Source organism: Boleophthalmus pectinirostris, unplaced genomic scaffold (assembly GCF_026225935.1).
Source record: "Boleophthalmus pectinirostris isolate CB_2022bp ecotype Guang Dong unplaced genomic scaffold, ASM2622593v1 HiC_scaffold_4, whole genome shotgun sequence".
NCBI classification, from domain to species: Eukaryota; Metazoa; Chordata; class Actinopteri; order Gobiiformes; family Gobiidae; genus Boleophthalmus; species Boleophthalmus pectinirostris.
The window spans coordinates 16,293,547-16,312,141 of record NW_026571353.1 but is presented as its reverse complement, the minus strand read 5'-3'; the positions used below and the strand labels follow the sequence as shown (position 1 = coordinate 16,312,141).

Here is an 18,595-nt window from a genome sequence, read left to right as displayed (position 1 = left end):
TGGCTCGGTCCTCTTTATGCTACTATGAATCAGCAGGTACATTAGCCCATTGTAAGCACACCAATGCAAAATGGCTCTGCAAAATTGGCCAAGGACAATTATATTTTTTCTGTCATAAACGTAAAATGACCTTATTCATAAAGTAACATGTTCTAGCTTTCAAAATGTCTGTATGTAAGTCAATGTAATCACAGTACTTTCACAGGCACTGTTGGTTTCTCAATAGCCCGTCAGCTGTGGGGTGAGAGACCTCCATTACCCGACATGAGAGGTCTTCCACAGAGTTCAATATTGGCACAGCTGGGGGCGCTCTCGGCCTCTGCTCTTTGAAAAATCATTATTAGTGGTGATTGACAGGTGAAACGCCCAATGACAGGGCAGGTGAGGGTTCTTTGGAGGGTCTTTGTCTATAGAGGCACTCACAGAGCTGAGAGATGACTGGAGCTCCACAGTCACCAGAGTCAGATTGTGTGAAATAAGCTATATTGATTTAATCATTTACAGAGTGAAAAAGTGTGGCTTCAAGATATTTTAGTATCTCAATTGGTACTACATAAACATGAATAAATGTTAGTTTATAATGTTAGCCCTTTAAGTGATCTTTCAATTAGGTTTAAACATTAGTCCCATTACAGAACTAATCTGAAAACTACTGCTTATCAAATGATCATAACCCCGGGCTCAGACTGCACACAGTGCAGCTCCGGTCGGATAATTCAGAGTAGCGAGAGGGGCATTCCTTTGGATTCTATTTTTTCCTTAATAAAAGAATAGTTTGTGTGAACATGCGGTCTCTGTGCAGCTTTCAAAGGCAGTAACTGCAACAACACAGCAGAGCTCCAGTCCTCATGTGAGTGTCACAACACTACAAGAACAGTGCTACACTGGAGCTGCAGCTGGATTGGGGGCAGTTTGAGCAAGGCGTAACCTGCTGGTATTTGTGTGGAAAAGAGAGATATTGGTGTTTTAAAACTACACATTTCACTGAAAGGGCAACTGTGACAATAGGATTTGTTTAACTCTGAATGGATTATATGAAACAAAGACTCTGAATGCATAACTGAATGAGATGTCCTTCCCGGGCGTGTCATACATGACACAAAGGATTTACATACACAATTACAAGATTCAGCACAGTTTTGTGAGCCGCTGTATCATTTCACATGGGGAGATAACTATGGAGAAGAGATATCGCACCTACATGTAATTCTTGAATCATGTAAAACTATTGAACAATGGTAATTTCTCCTTCACAAGGTCTTGTGCTTTACAAGAAAGAAAAAAATGCTCTTGATGTTTTCGTAAATTGTGTCTTAGTTCCTGCTTTTTTCCTTTGTGTATATGTGTGTTATGTAACCAACATATTTGTTATTATGTGTAACCTTGAAACTGTTCACTGTAAGTAAACACATAATGGATTCCTTTCTTTTCATTCTTCACTTTCTTTAGCTGAGGCACTTGGCAAACAATGTCTACTGATCAGACAGTCACAAAGTGCACTTGGAATTACAGCTAGAGCCACCCACTTATTTTTATTATTTCAATTTAAAAGTAAAAGACATGATATGAAGAAGGCAACCTAATAGCCTATTATATATTGTCTTGTAAATTTACTGACTGATATAGAATGTATATAATAATAATACATTTATTAACATTGTAACTTCTGATGCAAATCCTTACTGCACAAATCTCAATAATCTTCCCCATGTTTTATGGCAGATCTAACCCTTGAATATAGTATATTCATTACAGTATCTACTCTAGTCTTACCTATGTTTTCATGTATGCATTTCCATCACTAGCTTTATACATAAATACCGGTACCACTGAATAATAATTACACCTTAATTAGGCTTAGTAAAACATGAACAGAGACTTAATTCATAATGAAATAAAGTATTTCAGGCGTACCATTATAAAAGAGGTTAGGGTGTCAATTAAGTGATTAAGTCTTAATAATCTATTTTTTCATTATGGATTAAGTCTTTGATCCTTTTTTTATAGAGGCTATTAAAAGTGTGGTTATTATAAAGTGTTACCCAAATACTATAATTGTGGACATTGATTTATCACATGGCTTATTTGCTTCTCAAGTTGTCCAATGCCCTTTTCATTCAGACATTGCAGGTGAGCTGCACTTTGTGATCTGTCAGCATAAAATGACTAAGAATAGAGAAACACACACAACACCAGTGCCTCACACTTATATAAACCCACAAGCAGAACCCTCTTGGTGTTGCTCTCCATGCCTTTGCTGTGGTAGAAGTGTTCAAAGTCCCTACTGGAAAATACCACAGCAATTCAGTCCTGTACGAGAGATACGGCTGACACCCATCTCCCTCTGCTCCACTGCAGGGAGATAGGCACGTCACACTGTAAATTGCCAACAGAACAGGAAAGCTGAATACTGTGAAATTTGCATTTTAACAGCTACAGTACACAAAAGTGTCAAGAGCCAGTGCCATACAAAATGAAAACCCAAGTCTGCGGAGAGGCGGAGATTATGAGAGGGGACTTTTGCTGGAATGAGAAGTGGCAGGTTGTTGCTAGAATCAGATAGGAGAAATATATCACAAGTTTTTACAGTGTTCATTTGCAAATTATACAGGAGCCTGGCTTGAGCTAACTTTACTGCATACTCAGCTCTTTCTAGACCCGACACAGCCGAATCAGAACTGAAAACTAGGATATTCTCCTTTACTTCAAGTCATCACACCATTCAGAGATCAAGGAGATGATTTCACACTGACATTGCAGATTGTAACAATAAAGTAAAATTACAATTAAGATCATGGACAAAAAATAATACTGGTGGAAATGCTAATTTTAGAGAGAAAATGTAAGTCAATAATTAACCATTCAGTCCAATCATTTCTGGGAAAAAAGTAAAGTGCTAAGCTGTGGGGTAGTAAAAGTCAAGGCCATAGACAAAAAATTTAAAATATCTATTCCTAAAACCTGTCGGTATTTGGATATGGATGAGATGTCCTCAAAGTCTGAGTAAGGCACTTTAGAATTCTCAATTAGCCAACAACCAATGAAGCAAAATAAGGCTCATATACAAGTTGTCACCAGCTGTCCTTGAGATTAGTTAAAAAAAAACAAAACAAAAAAAAACAACATATTATTGGAAATTGTGAATATTTAATATTATACTAGAACATGTGTTTTATTCAACACAATACACAGTTATTTCTGCTACTTCTGCTACTTTAATTATTTAGAATTTAAGAATTGAATTAACATTTATTTTTGGCTGTTTGTTATAATTATAATGGTTGAACTACAGTGTAATTTCCCATGTGGATCAATGCAGTTCGTCTATGCAATATAAGATAGCCTATTACTCAGCTGCATAAATAAATTGAACAATCTGTAAAGTACCAATAGTAAAAGGCCAAACAAAAGTGTTTACGTCCTCTTTTGTGTTCACTGTAATAGTGCAGTAATGCTTGCGGATACTTTTTTGTAATGCATTTATTTTACCCAGTTTGTCAGGAGAGTTTTACTACAGTAAAAGGTTTAGTGAGTAGGTGATTAAAAAATCTATAATCTCCTTTCTTTGGCCTCAAGGTGACATCTGTTTTAAAAGGGACTCTAATCTAAGCGGATATAAAAAGACTTCCATTGGCCATTTCACTGCTCTTTTGTGATGCTGTGTGTGTATGCGTGTGTGTTCCCAGGTGTCCTCTGCTCCGCTGAGAAAGAAGCACATTATCTGAAAAGGTTTCTTCACAGCATCTACATTGAAGAAATACTGATTTACCTCACTCCACTTTTTGAATGAAACTTGTCCTTGGACTAATCTGACTGTGTGTGCCTGTGGTCATTGTTGTCACCAAAGCCAATGTGGTCATTTAACATCATTTTGTGTTGTAAAGAGCACTTGTAACTCCACTGCACTCTTTTTGCTGCTCCCATGCCTGAAACAATGGATGACATCAAGTGCAAGTAATGTAAAACATGCATCAAATGATAAGCCAGATACTTTCTTGTGGCAGCTGGAGAAAGCCAAGGGGAAAGAAGTACTGTCTTTTTACTGTCTGCAAATACTTTATACAAGAATCAATAGTTGCATTTATGCAATAGCTTAAAAATAGATCACTGAGACTTGAATATAACATTGTAGGAGAGTATGAAAAAAAAGTCAGCGAACTGGTATTTATCTAATGTGGAGACTGAAAAATAAATACGCACTCCTTTTATGAATACCTGCCTCACTTATAGGGACATAAATAAGCAAATCAGCATCACCATGTTCAAGTTCAGATATGGGTTGAAATACGTATTAGGAAATAACATATAACATAGATCAGTAAATAGATTAATATAGACCCTTTAATGTTAGGCAAATAATGGCTATGGTTAATCATACATAGAAGTTTGTAGGGGAAAGGAATGTAAATCAATATAATGTCACCCAAAAGGATGAAAAGCCAATGTGTGTGTTAAATCATACCAACACACTGAATTCCTCTACATAAACACTAATGATGCATAAATGTGTAAACATACATAGATACAAGCATCTACAGCAGCTCTGTCTTTGCCTCATTTTGTTGATGGGACTCCTCGGTCGCCCTCAGCCAGCTGCCTTGGCCTCCCACCAGCAGTACACAGAAGGGCCATCTCGCCGTATCAGCTGGAAATGTGATAGATGACAGGTAAAGAGGGAGAGAGCGAGCTCCTCAGTGCCCGTCAGACTCACTACCTCCGACCATTAGTCTTCCATTTAGCCCCTCGCTGGTCCAACCCTCATCACACACACACAAACCTGAACTTTCTCAACAATGATAAATTTCAAGCCTTCCGCCACCTCAATACTGCAACAATCTCCATTTAAAAACCTGAGGGAGGACACCAAGAGCTTCTTCTACCAGCACTGCTTGGTCTTGGTCTCAGTCAGATTTCACATATGGTACAGAGGGGCTGTCACACTAGTAATGTGTGGCCTCCAGAGCATGAAAATATATAGAAAATACATTTGCTGTAGTACACGGTTCTAACATTCAACACAGAAGTGAACTATTTTACGCATGTGCACCAAGCATAACAACATGAGCATTTGTGTAATATGCATTAACTAGGCGAGGAAGATTTGACTTCTGTATTTCATTGTATTTTATTTATTTGTACCTTTCATTTATTACATTAGAAAACAGAAACAACTATGGATCTTATCGTACTGTTTTTGCTGGTGTAGTTTTCCCCTCCACCAACAGGAGCTTGTTTAACGCTAACGCTGACTTTAATGTTCACTGTTGTTAAATGCTGTAGAGTTAGGACTGCAGCACACTTTGTAAAATTGCTGACACAGCAAGTTGCTTGATGTAATCTACATCCGTCCTTCTTTGTTGTTTTACAGAAAGCATAGCTTGTCAGTATTTTATGTTAAATGATAGTTGTAGATACCGTATTTTGAGTTATTTTTGTGCAAATGTGTACTTAAAAAGAATACTTTTGTTAGATTTAGTTTTGGCCAATAAGCTACCACATGTGTGTAACTGCATTACTATACAGGCTAAATACTGTTTATTTCTTTTCTGTTGTAGTTTCACTTACACTTGTCACGATGCACTTGTCAGTTGTCGAGGAGTTTATCTATATGCATAGCTGTATCTGCTTCAACAGTGAGAGCAGAATACTGTTCAGTTACAATACAAAGTAAGCCTTTTTTGTTTTGTTTAGTCCAGCACTTTACAGAGATATATCCTTTGGGCCGTAAGAAAAGTCAATATCTCTATAGAGGGATTATCAGACTACACCACTCGGCGCATGTCTCCTGCAGAAAGAGCCACCATTCTGTCTGGTATCATGCAGGATTTCAGCAGATTTCAGATTCTCTCAGGGGCTAGTTATATCGTTCAGGTATGAGTGAATGTCCGGCTTCTGAAGTTTGAGCCATTTCTTCTTGTCACTTGCGCACTCACCTGCATTTAATGCATATGGGTCATTAAGGTGTATCCCACTCACTAATGTTAATTTAGCATCATGACTCTTTTATCACATGGCAATAAACTGTTTTAGTGTGCTGACAACATCTTCAGCTAGAGTTGCAACTTTATGTTGACTGTGCAGACAGCGGCACTTTCTGCACTCAGGCTGCATGTGCATCTGCTGTGTAGATAAACAAATAATCTGTAAATTCATTATAATCACTTCTTGATGGAATTGATAATAATTTATTTTTAAAAGTAATTTGTCTTCTTTTTCAAGTACCTCTCCAAACAGAAGGCCCAAGCCCAAGTCTATATTTTCTAGATACCGATACTTAGCTTTTTGGATCATATGGACTAAAATCACTGTTTCACTGATTCTTCATTGAGCAACTATACTGGCCACTTCAGACATATTTTGGATTTTATTCTTTCTGTATGTGCAGGTGTAAGAAGGATCAGATGCACATTTACTTTTCACACTGTTCATAATAATCTGGGTGGAAAACACATCAAACAAGTTTTACTCTCACATCTGCAGTAAACCTGATTCTGCTGCTATAGGCAGCCCCAGTGGATGCATTGATCAGGCCTTTGAGATCAAAGAAGAAAAGTATAAACTCCTGCTACAAATTGATCAGTGCCTTGTATTGGCACCACAAGGTCTTGACCTCTAACCTTTGTCCTAGAAAAAACGTCAAGACATAGACAGTGGCGTCACATGAAGAGGTTGTAACCTTTGGAAATGCCAGACAGTTGAACAAGTAAAACAAATTCAGAGACACACGTAGAATGCCAGATTGAGTTGGATTGATAATGTTGAAGGGCAATCCCCTGAACATTGTGTCTATTACAAGACGGTGCCCAAGTACAATATCATACATTTATTACAACATTACAAAATATACAGTAAAATATCAACCACAATTCTGCACAATTCTTGATTAGACTTTTAAATCAATAAACATCTGTGTATTGGATATTCCAAGATTTAATAAATTGCCCTTTTAGTAGACTGAATAGTTTATCAACAGTCAGGCCTCATATTGACAGTATCAATTTCCAATAAAGTGAAGGTTGGCCATTTCCATAAGTCAGTCACAGAAACAAGAACTTCAAGAACCATAATGTGAATCCAAGCCCAACACAGAATTACCTCACTTTACTATTTTCACGTTTTACGAGAACAGCGTATTCTCGGTTAATAATACACTCTACAAGAAATTATAACAGATGAGGAAATGTAAAAAGGACACACAGTCTTATACTGCAGTTTTCTGTTCCACAAGCCCATCTCATCATGGAAATCAATAATTTAAAAAGTACATCTGATGAAAGAAAAGTGGTTATATCCTATATGTACATGGAACCCTCCCCCAGGAGTCAGGTCTATATAAGCAGATCATATCTTATGTCATATCTTAAGTGCTTTGCAAAAAAGGATCATGACAGTCAAATCTTAGAGCAAAGGTTTAGTCCTCTTTACAGTTCCTTAAATCAGGCATGACCTGGTACTGTTTATTGCATGTTTTTGTCTGTTTTTAAATGTTTTATGTCCCCCTCAAGTCTAAAATCAAACATTGTATTATGATTGGTATTCATTTAAAATGACGTGGGTGATGAGGAGACACATGTCAGGTTTATATGTCCCACAACAGGACCACATCAATAGCACCACAGCAGTGTTTGTAATGGAAAAATAAATCTATACATAGACTATGCACTGAAATGATGGCCTCAAAATACCATCAATTATAGCTGCATTATGCATGGGCACTTCAAAAAGACTTGAGAAAAAACATGCAATGTCAGCAGAAAAAGTGCTAATACATTTTTATAGCACAGTGTGACACCACGTTCATGTTTAAAACACGTCTCAGTGGTGTCAATTAGAATATGTTCTAATTATGGAAATCTGTGGAAACCACTAAATCAAAATCACATTTTACTTCTCTATAAGCTCCACGTGTGTTTCATAAGAATCTCAGTGTTTTTAATGCTGAGAAACTACAGCTCCAACATCTTTGACCTACATACAGAGTGTCCTTAAAATGCATGGCTTGCATCAAAAAATACTCCTGTGTCCTTTCAGTCAAAAGCTTGTCTTTCATTAATGTATTCCATGCAACAAGCTACTAGTTTCCATTTTCCATTTTCTTAAGAAATGAGGCCATAATCTGCGGTGGTACTAAATAGAAGGACCCTTTTTGTAGCTGGCACTATGACTATATCAGCCTACTACTCTGAATCATCATCACACTTTTTGTTCTGAGGTACAGTATTTATTGATGCACTACTGAAATCAACATTCCTACATAACACAATAATTCTAAAAATATAAAAAAAAACAAAAAACACATGAATGATGTGAGTGAAAGATTTTGAGATAAAATATGGCTGAAATCAGGGCTGAACTAGGATTATCATTATCAAATTGGCTCTAGTTAAGTTTAATTTGTCACACAATCGATACAGCAGGCAGATTAGACATTTATAACTGCAGTTACAATCAAAAAATCTGTTTATAGCAATTTCCTTAGTTTTTTGGTACTGAAAGTAAACAGTAAACTATTGTACAACAAATATATATTTTAATGCAGCAATTACAGCTTTATCCTCACAGAAATCAATATGACTTAGTTTACTACACAGTGCTTGATACTCTGTGTTGAGGCGTAGCCTGCCACTGCCCCCTATATGCCCCCTGCACTGAAAGACTGTTGTAGCTACAGAGCAGCAGGCCAGAGAAGAGGAGGAACCTGGCTCCCTCTGCGAGCACATCGATCTGCTGCAGGTCTTTGGGGCGGAGCTGCATGGCCAGAACCAATGACATTACACAGACATTTTCTGGATTTCAGCAAAGCTCTCCTCCTATATAGCCATACACAAGTTTCACACAGAGACAGAATCTATACACTGCCTAGATCTGACTTTTGAAGCTTCAAGCAGGATGACAGTCAGGAGAAAACGATTGGTGAGCAATGAAAACTGACTTAAGGAATCCCAGTGTTCAAGGTACAGACCAGAATGCAATGCAGAACAAATGCGTATGGTTTTATGAAGCTATACAAAAACACATGCAGTTTCCATCTCGGCAAAGACAAATTGTGAGAAATAAATGCAATATGTCCCTTTGTGCCTTTTGGCTGCATTTCCAGTCCTTCCTTGAATTTAAAATCAATAGAGAAATAACGGCTGGGCTGATTACATTGGTCCCAGTGGTGCGTGGGTGTCCTTGGGTTTTATACATTACACACCATTACTGCTGTTGAAAGTCAAATAAAAACGGGACAATTGGCAATGAAAGGGAAAGTTTGCAAATGGACACAGTTTAGATAGAAAAGATTCTAAATAGATTTTTACTGAGTTGCAGGCTGCTCTGTTTAATGTATGCTATATAATCTGATCAAACTACTAGTATTAAGTAAAACATTAAAGGTGCTATATTACACAAAATTGACTCTTGTATGTTTTAAGCCATGTCAGAACATTTTGACCTCATCAAAAACATACCTGGAGTTGTGTTTTTATTTCATTCATTTCATTCCATTCACGCATGTTTTAAGTTACCCTTTTTATCTGTCTACATCTCCAAAGCTCAAAATGCTGTGGTCAAACTTTTGATATCATGTAGTGATAGTTTTAAGTTAACACCTTTTATCTTTAGTTCAGTAGAGATCAGCAATTCCAGAACTGAAACCATTCAAATGTTTCTAGCAAAGGTGTATGGAGTTTAAAAACACAGTGGAGCACTTCCTGCATTACCACATGACATCATGAGGTGGAACAGAAAGTTTTCCATTTGAGAGATGAAGTCAGCTTAAATATGCAAGATTTGTGTGTTTAAACATGTGTGAATGAAACAAAATACAACTCCAGGTATATTTTTGATGAGGAAACAACATTTTACAAAGGTCAGAAAATGGCATAATGCGGACCCTTTAAAATAAAATAATAATCTTCTTAATTAAAAGACAAGAAAAACATGGTCATAAAACAGCTGTCCCGAGAGTCCTGTAAACTACAAATGAATTTTTTTTTTCTTCTCTCTTGAAAAAAAAGTGCAACATTTGTAATTAGCAACTGCCAGAAAAGATTTCGTGCAGGCAATTGTAACTCTACCAATGACAGAACTGGGAGGCTACCATAGACTTGTACATATTTTTAAATGGACAAAGCTAACCCCCACTAGCCGCCATGTTGCAAATAAGCAATGAGTTTGGATTCACCTCCGACTCCATGTTCCAATTGACTTTACATTGACAAACGTGGACCCTCTCTCTGTACCCGCTGCAGGAAACCTCATCAGTTTGGTCTTAAAATGTTCATTTTAATCTGCTTTTATTTTGCTGTATTGTCCATAAAAAAATTGTATTCCTAATATGGAACTCAGCTCCAAATTACCCCCTATACCTGCTCAAGCCTTATGAGCTTCATTTGACTGGAGTCGAACGCTATGGATGATGTCATGCTCCCTTAGTCCGCTTCTTTATACAGTCTATGGAGGCTACTCTGCAGTCTATGAAAGAGAGAGGAATTCCATTTACCTCCTAGAAGTTGTACTCAATCATGTGCTTGGACTTTTTTTAAATTTTATTGTTGACATTTATTGGCTCTAATGGAACTCCAATTGTACTGTTTTTATTTACTTTTAATTTACTTAAACGCAAGCAATAACCCTGTTTAACTAACACTGGGTATTTGATTGTAGTCACATTCTGTTCAGTCTAAGACTTGACTGCATTACTTTTGGCATACCTCAGAATCTTTCTTCGCTCTCACAACGAGGTATCCAGGTCCCGACCCAACCACCAGTAGATTTCTAATGCCTCTTGTTTACATTTCTTTCTTCACCTTGGCTACAAAAGACATATTAATATTTAATTTGACCTCCAGCACTAAATGGACACATTATTATCGTGTACAACCCCCAAAACACTGTCTAAATTAATCATGAAACACAAACCTCCTGGGCCTAGCTCACAGACTCAAATTAATTATAAGTACAAAGGCTTTGATGATGTTTATGCTTAGATCGAGATAAAAGTACGACGAGCTGAAATAGAAAGTCAAAGACGGATTGAAAATGATGACCTGTTAATTAGCATTAGTTACAGAGAATTATTAAACTGAGTAATTCCATAAAGAAATAATTATAATGTACAATGAGAGAAATGCATTGTGGTCTTTCGAGCTGGTTGGGATTGTCATTGAGTTTATGGCCTCTATTAGCCTGCAGCAGCACATCAGATATGGCTTAATACATGTAATAATTGTTAGCATTCAATTAGTGGTTAATCTCACCTGTAGCTATATGGGTCACCAATCTAATCAGCAATTTCCCCACAATGATACACTTATATCTTGGTACTAGGCAGCAGTTTCTATATATACACCAGAGAAACCACAAACCCCATGCAAACGATTTTATACCCCAGATGAATGCCGTATTTATACATTGACCCTATCTCGCAATGGTAGAAATATGTGGTATATTTAAGGTATGGATTTTATGGTTCAGGATTTTCTCTATTGGGACACAAAAGACACACAATCAGCCAAATACCCTTCAGTTTATTTCATACTAAAAAAAAAAACCCAAAAAAAAACATTGCCCTTGTACTGTATGTTGCAATGGTGACCTAGAGAATCCTTGAGAATAGTTGTTTTTTTTCCCTCACAGGAACTATATAGTAAAGTATCTCGCAATGAAAAATACATTTTAATAGAATAACTGATGATTTTATGACCAAAAGAGAAAGCATAGCCAATTACTATTACTAACTCTTTCCTGTCACAATAACACATTTTGAAGCTTGATATATTGCTACAGAAATATACTGTCATAAAGAATAATATTGAAACTTGTTAATGCCACTGACACAATAAAAATAAAGTATGATAACTCCAGTAAGTCATTTTTAAATAGACAGTATCATTAAAAGACATGAGCTTCAACACATAAATAGCAGAATGAACCAGTAATTAGGCAGAGAAGTCACTTATTCAACCCTCCATAGCACTTTCATGAAGAAAATGTACACATGATAAATACTGAGCCCCAAAATATATTGTTCCAGCTTATATATCTTGAAAGATAAGTTGATATATAGTAATCATCGTGAAATCTAACCATTTTCTCCATCTGCCAGAATTTTCAAAAGTTTTTCAATTGAACACAGTGCAACAAACAAGTTAAGTTACATAAGGATCACAGACCTTTGCGTGTTCTGGAGTGCGCTTTCTATCTAGTGAGATGTAGCTTTTTGAGAGAGCAGCCAGCAGCACATGTGGATGATAGGACCCCCAGTGTGCTTTGAGGAACACGTGTGCAAGCCTAGCACCACACTATTGCAGCGTCCATGTTTGGCACTGCTTTCTGTTAATAAGTAGACCCCAGTCAGCTGCTGGCAAGGGCACCAATGTATAATAAAATGTAACAAACATAATAGGACAAAGTGAAAAAAGCCAGCTCAGCACAAGGCATGAGTGCGTGTTTGACACCTTGTACAGTGTCACTAGTTTAATGAGGAAAGTAGGCACGCCAAAATATATAATGGAATAAGTAATCGGAGACTATAAATATGCATGAGGGATATCGTTACAGCCCAAAGCACCCTCAGAAGAGACTTTAAAAGGCATAATGTCACTAAAAACCCAGTCAGCATAAACAAAATGACAAGTACATTATTTACTATTACCAGATCTGAGTTAGAGTGCACATTTACAGTCAAGTCAGAGATTAGTCAGACATGGTGTTGATGCCTCTGGATCTTTGTAAAGATCCACCTAAAGACTGTAAAGATTGTAAAGAAATGAGGTCGCCCTAAACTTTGCTGATGTCTGAGGGCAAGCATGGTCAGGCAGGACTATACTCCACTACCAACCCACCCGTGTGTGACTCAGACTATCACAGCATGACATCAGCACAGAGAAAAATACAACCATTTTTCTTTGTGCATTTGGATCCTTCTTTGGCTGAGTTTGAGCTCAGAGGAGAGCAGATCGGGTAAAATCACCTCCTTTATGGTTATGGATTTGCATATGAACCATGAACTAATGGTGAGACGACATAGTCAATGACATATAGCCTTACTGACAAGCCATTAGCGGTCTGGATCTTATTGAAAGCCATTTACTGCAAACAGTAAAACATGCAAAGCTATAAAAGACATTACATTGTTTTGATCAATCTTCTCACAGCAGTTCTTATCTTTACTGTGGGTTTAATGTTCAACTGCATTCCTGAAAAGACATTAAGTAATATTAATAGTCAGGTACATAAGTTTTTATTATCCTCAGTATGTAAAATTAGCATTAGAACTACAAGAAAACATTCTAAAAGGTACAGATAAAAGTTTGCATCATAAACACATTTCCTTACCAGTGTCACAGCAAACTTCACTACATGGTATTATCCCAACAGAAGATTAACTGAGCGTATTCTCGTTTCCTCTACTGTCTCGGTCTTTTAGGCTGCACTGCCTTCTTGCATACATCAGCGCACATAATGAAGCGTAATGACAGATAATTTGTTCAGTGATGCGCTGCCTTTTAAAGGCAAGACAAATGGATGCCATCAGTAGCTCTTCCACTACTTTTGATACCCCTAATGTGAACATAGCGTGGTGTTGTTAGATGTCTAGCATAAAGGCCAAGCACTACATTTCCCATAAACACACAAGCTCACTCTGTCACTGTGGGATCTCTGAAGTCTGACAGTTTTATTGAAATCAGTTTGCAAACAAATGTTTGTTACAATGCTCCCCACAGGGGGCAGTCATTAAACAAACCACATGACAAAGCCAAAGTGTTTATCTGCTCAGCTACACATCAGCAGAAGCAGGCAGGCACACAAGAGCCAGAACACTCACATAAAACATGCATACAACATAGCAATAACTATTATTACACACACATTCTTCACAAAATGAAACCACCAATTTGTATCCAGACAAGAGCTGAACAATGGCCCTTGAGAGTCCAACATCAAATTGAAACAGTCATAAAGCACGATGTACATGCAATCTTTCACTCGGGAGTCGTCAATGAACTATGCTGAGGCAGAATATTGGCATATAGGCAGATTTTACAATATTCTCTTCATACGACATTGCTCTGAAACTGTATATATAAATGTAAGCGTATTATGAGGGTACTATATGCCAGTTATGTTACCCGGACTGGTGTTACCGGGGCCCCACCCTGGAGCCAGTCCTGAGTATTCCAGTGTGAGTGCTCCACATCAAGCGTCTGTTGGCCAGGCCGTCTCCCACAGGTCGAAGGAGCAATGTGGGGCCATCCTCCCCTGGACGCACCACCCACAGGAGGATCCATATGGGGCCGGTTACACTATAACATATATTCCTCTAATAATTTCTGCATTACTGCAAAATCAATGCAATAGCTCACCCATCATAATTTTGTAATACATTAGAATTGTTGCTGTATGTATTTTAATGACTCCTTTCTGTGTAGACTCTGTATCTGACTGTGTGACAGGTGCGTTGGAGGAGAGACGCTTTTTAGCTGAAAAACATTTTTAAGACTCCCGCACACTACCTCACACTTGGTTCACTTTTATTTGTACAATGTTTCAGTATACCTCTGACCTTCCTCAGGTATGTCTTTTAATTTGCCAGATTTTCTTTCTTTTTTTTTCTATCAGAGGTTACTTCACGACCTGGTTTAGTCAGCATTTTGTAAAAAAAAAAAAAAGAAAGACCATTTCTATGACTGCTGATGAACATCTTTATAAGCTTTACATCGTTCTTTTTTCAATCAGCAGTAATGCATTTTAATAATAGTGGTATTCATCTTATTCATTTTATTTTCTACTTTGTATGTTAAATGTTATTTTATAGTGTCAATAATTTTTACTCAAATAGCTGCTGCTGATTAAACCTTCACATTTCCTAGAGAGTAGACTAGAACTTCTTGAGTGACAAAACCAATTAACACAGAGGAGGTCAAATCAAATCAGAAGATCAAATTAAAGAGAAATTCTCAGAGAGGCATTGCATGCTGGGAATCTACAAAGCCAAAAACTGACTGGATGATTGGCTATTAAAAACCTGAAATGAGCTCCTATTGCTCAACGTCTATCACAGCACGCGGCGCTCATGTTACAGAGGAACTAAATGATGGAAGGCTCTAATTTGTGTCATATTGACACTTTTTCATTTAACCGAGGCATATGAATACAGCTGTTGTTCATTCACATTCAGTATTAACCCTACGCTGGCATATTGTGAGAAATGCTAATAAAGCACAAGAAATCATCCACCAGCCAAATGACTCACAAGTAGCTAATGCGTAAAAATTACACTACAAAATTGTATAACACAAAAGGCAAAGTAGCGCAGCACGAACAAAAGAAAAACATAGTATTTTCGATGGGGATTACATTTGCGAGTTGGGTTTAATAATGGAATTCTGTTCAGAGTGCACATTGTACAAAACTTTCAGAATTAAGATTTGAGGAAAGACTGAAATACAAACTGCTTAACAAATACAAATACAAGAACATTTCTATGCTTATTGTTTATGAGTTAGACTAGACTACACACACAGTAATGCAATGAACACTAAAGGATCGACCAGAGACTGAGACAAATTATCAAACAGTACAGATACAAATGTGTTAGTACAGTACTGTACTGATCCACACAAAAAATACCATGTAGTCCTTCCACTTTTGTTGATATGCTTCGAACACAACAAATTAAGAGCATAAGTTGTTAAAAAAGTCATAGTGGCACAAATAAATTTACAATTAATTATTAGTTATTAGGATTGTCACTATATAAAAATCTGAAACATATATATTTCTACAGATAAAAAGCTATAAATGATAATATATAAACTACTTTATGCCACTGACAAAATTAAAATAAAGCAGGATAATCCCAGTAAACCATTTTTAAATAGACAGTATCATTAAAAGGCAAAGCTGCAACAAATAAATAGCAGATAAACCAATAATTAACCATAGAAGTCACTTATTTACCATTCTACAACTCAAATATTATCGTATTACGAAAAGAAATTGCACACATGACAAATATTGAGCTCCAAAATATATAGTTCCAGCTTTCATGTATTGAACGACAAGTCCATATAGTAATATCGTGACAGGCCTATTAGTTATTATGATAATCTGACTAGGCAATGGATTTTTAGCTGTGTAGTCAGCACAAAAGCAAACCTAATAACAGACTCTAGGGAAGGCCTGTTTGACACATTTCTCTGGCTCACAGATTTTATTCAAGCCTACCCATACAACACATGTGACAATGTTTGACACCAAAGAGAGCAGTGGGCACATGATAATGATGTTGTGAATATAGAGATCAAAGTGGGCCCACTCCGTTGATTAAGCGCCCTAACACACGGCGGCATGAGGACAGCCTTATCGCCGTAGCCACACAGAAAAACCTTCCATATCTGCTCTTCTCAGATGGGCAACCTGTGCCCAACTCAGACTTCGTGCCCAAACCAAAAAAAAAAAAAAAAAAGAACACGAACAGCCTCTATAGCCACAGTTTGAAAGTAAATCAGTTTTATGAGTTTTGAAAAGTTTGCATTACTAGCCCTTTAGGACCACTTGCCCGTAATTAATGTACAGGGTATGAGGCCATTTCTGTTATTGCACAAGTATTTACATCGGTGCAGTTGTACACTAACCTTGGGAACTATTAAGTAGGAATGTTATTTTGAACAATAGCAATAAAATGTCAAGCCTCACAAATCCTTCCTTTCTTTTCTTTTCTTGACACTAATGACAAAAATGGCATGTATTCTCGCCTTAAACTGCAGAGATTAAGACTTTTATTATCACACTAAAAGGCAAGTATTTAAATAGATGGCATTTGATTTTAATTACCTAGAGTGACTAACTGACTAATTAAATTAGCACCAACGGCACCCCAGAATTAAGTCTGTTACTTTACTTGACACTTGAAAAAGAACATTAACATTATTAACAGTACTACAGCATTATTACAACAACATCCAACTGTAAAAGTATTTTGTTTCATTTGTACACTCAAATCTCTACCTTCAACCTCTTTAATTGTGTAAAAAGGAAATAATAAATAAATAATCACATAAGTAAGTAAGAAAGCGTAAGTCTCTAGAAATGTAACACTGTTAATGGAAATTGAAATTTAAATATAATGAAAGCTGTATCCACACATTGTAATGAAAACGGAATGTGTGTGAAACTAATGTATCAGGTTTCAATTACATTTAAGACCAAAAATATTTAGTTTGCAAAAACTAAAAGGTTAAATCTGAATAAAAACTGCAGAAATCTTACATTTTTGAGGAAAAGAGCAATAGCTAAAAATAATAATGGAAAGTGTGTCCAGTGAGCCTGAGCCGAGGTGTGAAGCCCAAAGATTTCATAAGGGCCTTACCTGAGAGTAAACATCTCCACGGGCGAGTAAGCAGCCACACTGATAAAGGCAGAGACGGTCTCCTTCTGTCTCATGGGTGTAGCCGGCACCAGGACCACAAAGTTATTATCCAGCCTGCGCTCGGAGAGGGGCGGGGGCACCGGGTTCTGGTAGAGCCTCACCCCTCCAATCCTTCTCAAGGGTGTCGAGGTGTACGATCCAAACATCCCTTCTTGGCTTGAGCGGATAAAACTCTCCTTCCTAGCTTCTTCGGAGTGGCATTCCCCAGCTTCCGGGGACTGCAGCGTGTAGTAGAGCTCCACAGGGGTGCCTTCAGAGACCTCTATGTTTTTTTGGCGTCCTGGCACAACACTGGGGGGGCTAAACCAACTGGCAAGGGGCTCAAGTTCAGCCACACACAGTCCTGACCCCTCTGTCCCCCCCTTGAGATGGCAACTGCCCCGGACTTCCTGCGTTTCATGAAATGCGAACATGTGCACACAGGGTAAGTTGTCTATCGTGCTATAGTCGTCCCAATTTCTCCCCACGATATTAAAAAGTACCTGCACTTTTGGCTTGGCAAGGTGAATTTTAGTATTCATAATGAAAGTTTGTACCTTCCAGTTGAATGTGAAAAGGGAGGAGGTGGGAAAAGTTCCAGGAGTCTGCAGTAGTTCTAAGGGAATGGGTTGGACCACTGAGAGGGGACCGTAGCTGGCATTGACCAAAGGCAAACGTCTGGCCTGGTGAATGAAAAAAGATTCAGTACGAGACATTAGACTGGAGTTTCTCATGAAGTCCTGGTTGGCCTCCTTCAAGAAGAATGCCTGCTCAGCATTGAGGAGCTGGTAGTTGACGGGAAGATACGTGGGCATGGAAGTATACCGCAGTAAGCCGTCCAGCATGCGACACGCTGCAACAAACAGAAAAGCAAGTTAAGCATCTTTGTAGAAGACAAATGTAAGTGAAGTTATACTGAAAAGTAAGCAGTATACAAAAACACTAAATCATTTAGCTGTGCGCAACAACTGTCAATGCGAACATTAAAGATGTTATGAGAATGTTTTTTGTGACATGTGGATTCTGTCCTTCCTCTCAAGGCCAGTCTACTGTTTGATCAGAGCCAAATCAGACAGGTTTGGGTTTGAAGTTGCACTTCTACAAATAGCTGCCCTCAGGGACCAAATGGTGGAGCTGACCTCCACTTCCAAAACTATGATCCAACTCAAGTGTCAGAGTGTTCCAGAGACTAAAACT

The 18,595-nt window shown here is 37.7% G+C and overlaps 1 protein-coding gene across 1 annotated transcript in view; it reads right to left on the bottom strand.

The window, feature by feature from the left end:
- The window catches only part of si:dkeyp-14d3.1 (transmembrane protein 132C), an 83,141-nt gene extending 64,898 nt beyond the window's left edge, over positions 1–18,243 (bottom strand). The window contains exon 1 of the mRNA XM_055161643.1: positions 17,360–18,243. Coding sequence (XP_055017618.1) covers positions 17,360–18,243 — 884 coding nt within the window. The remainder of the gene's footprint in view (positions 1–17,359) is intronic.
- Positions 18,244–18,595: the final 352 nt, after the last annotated feature.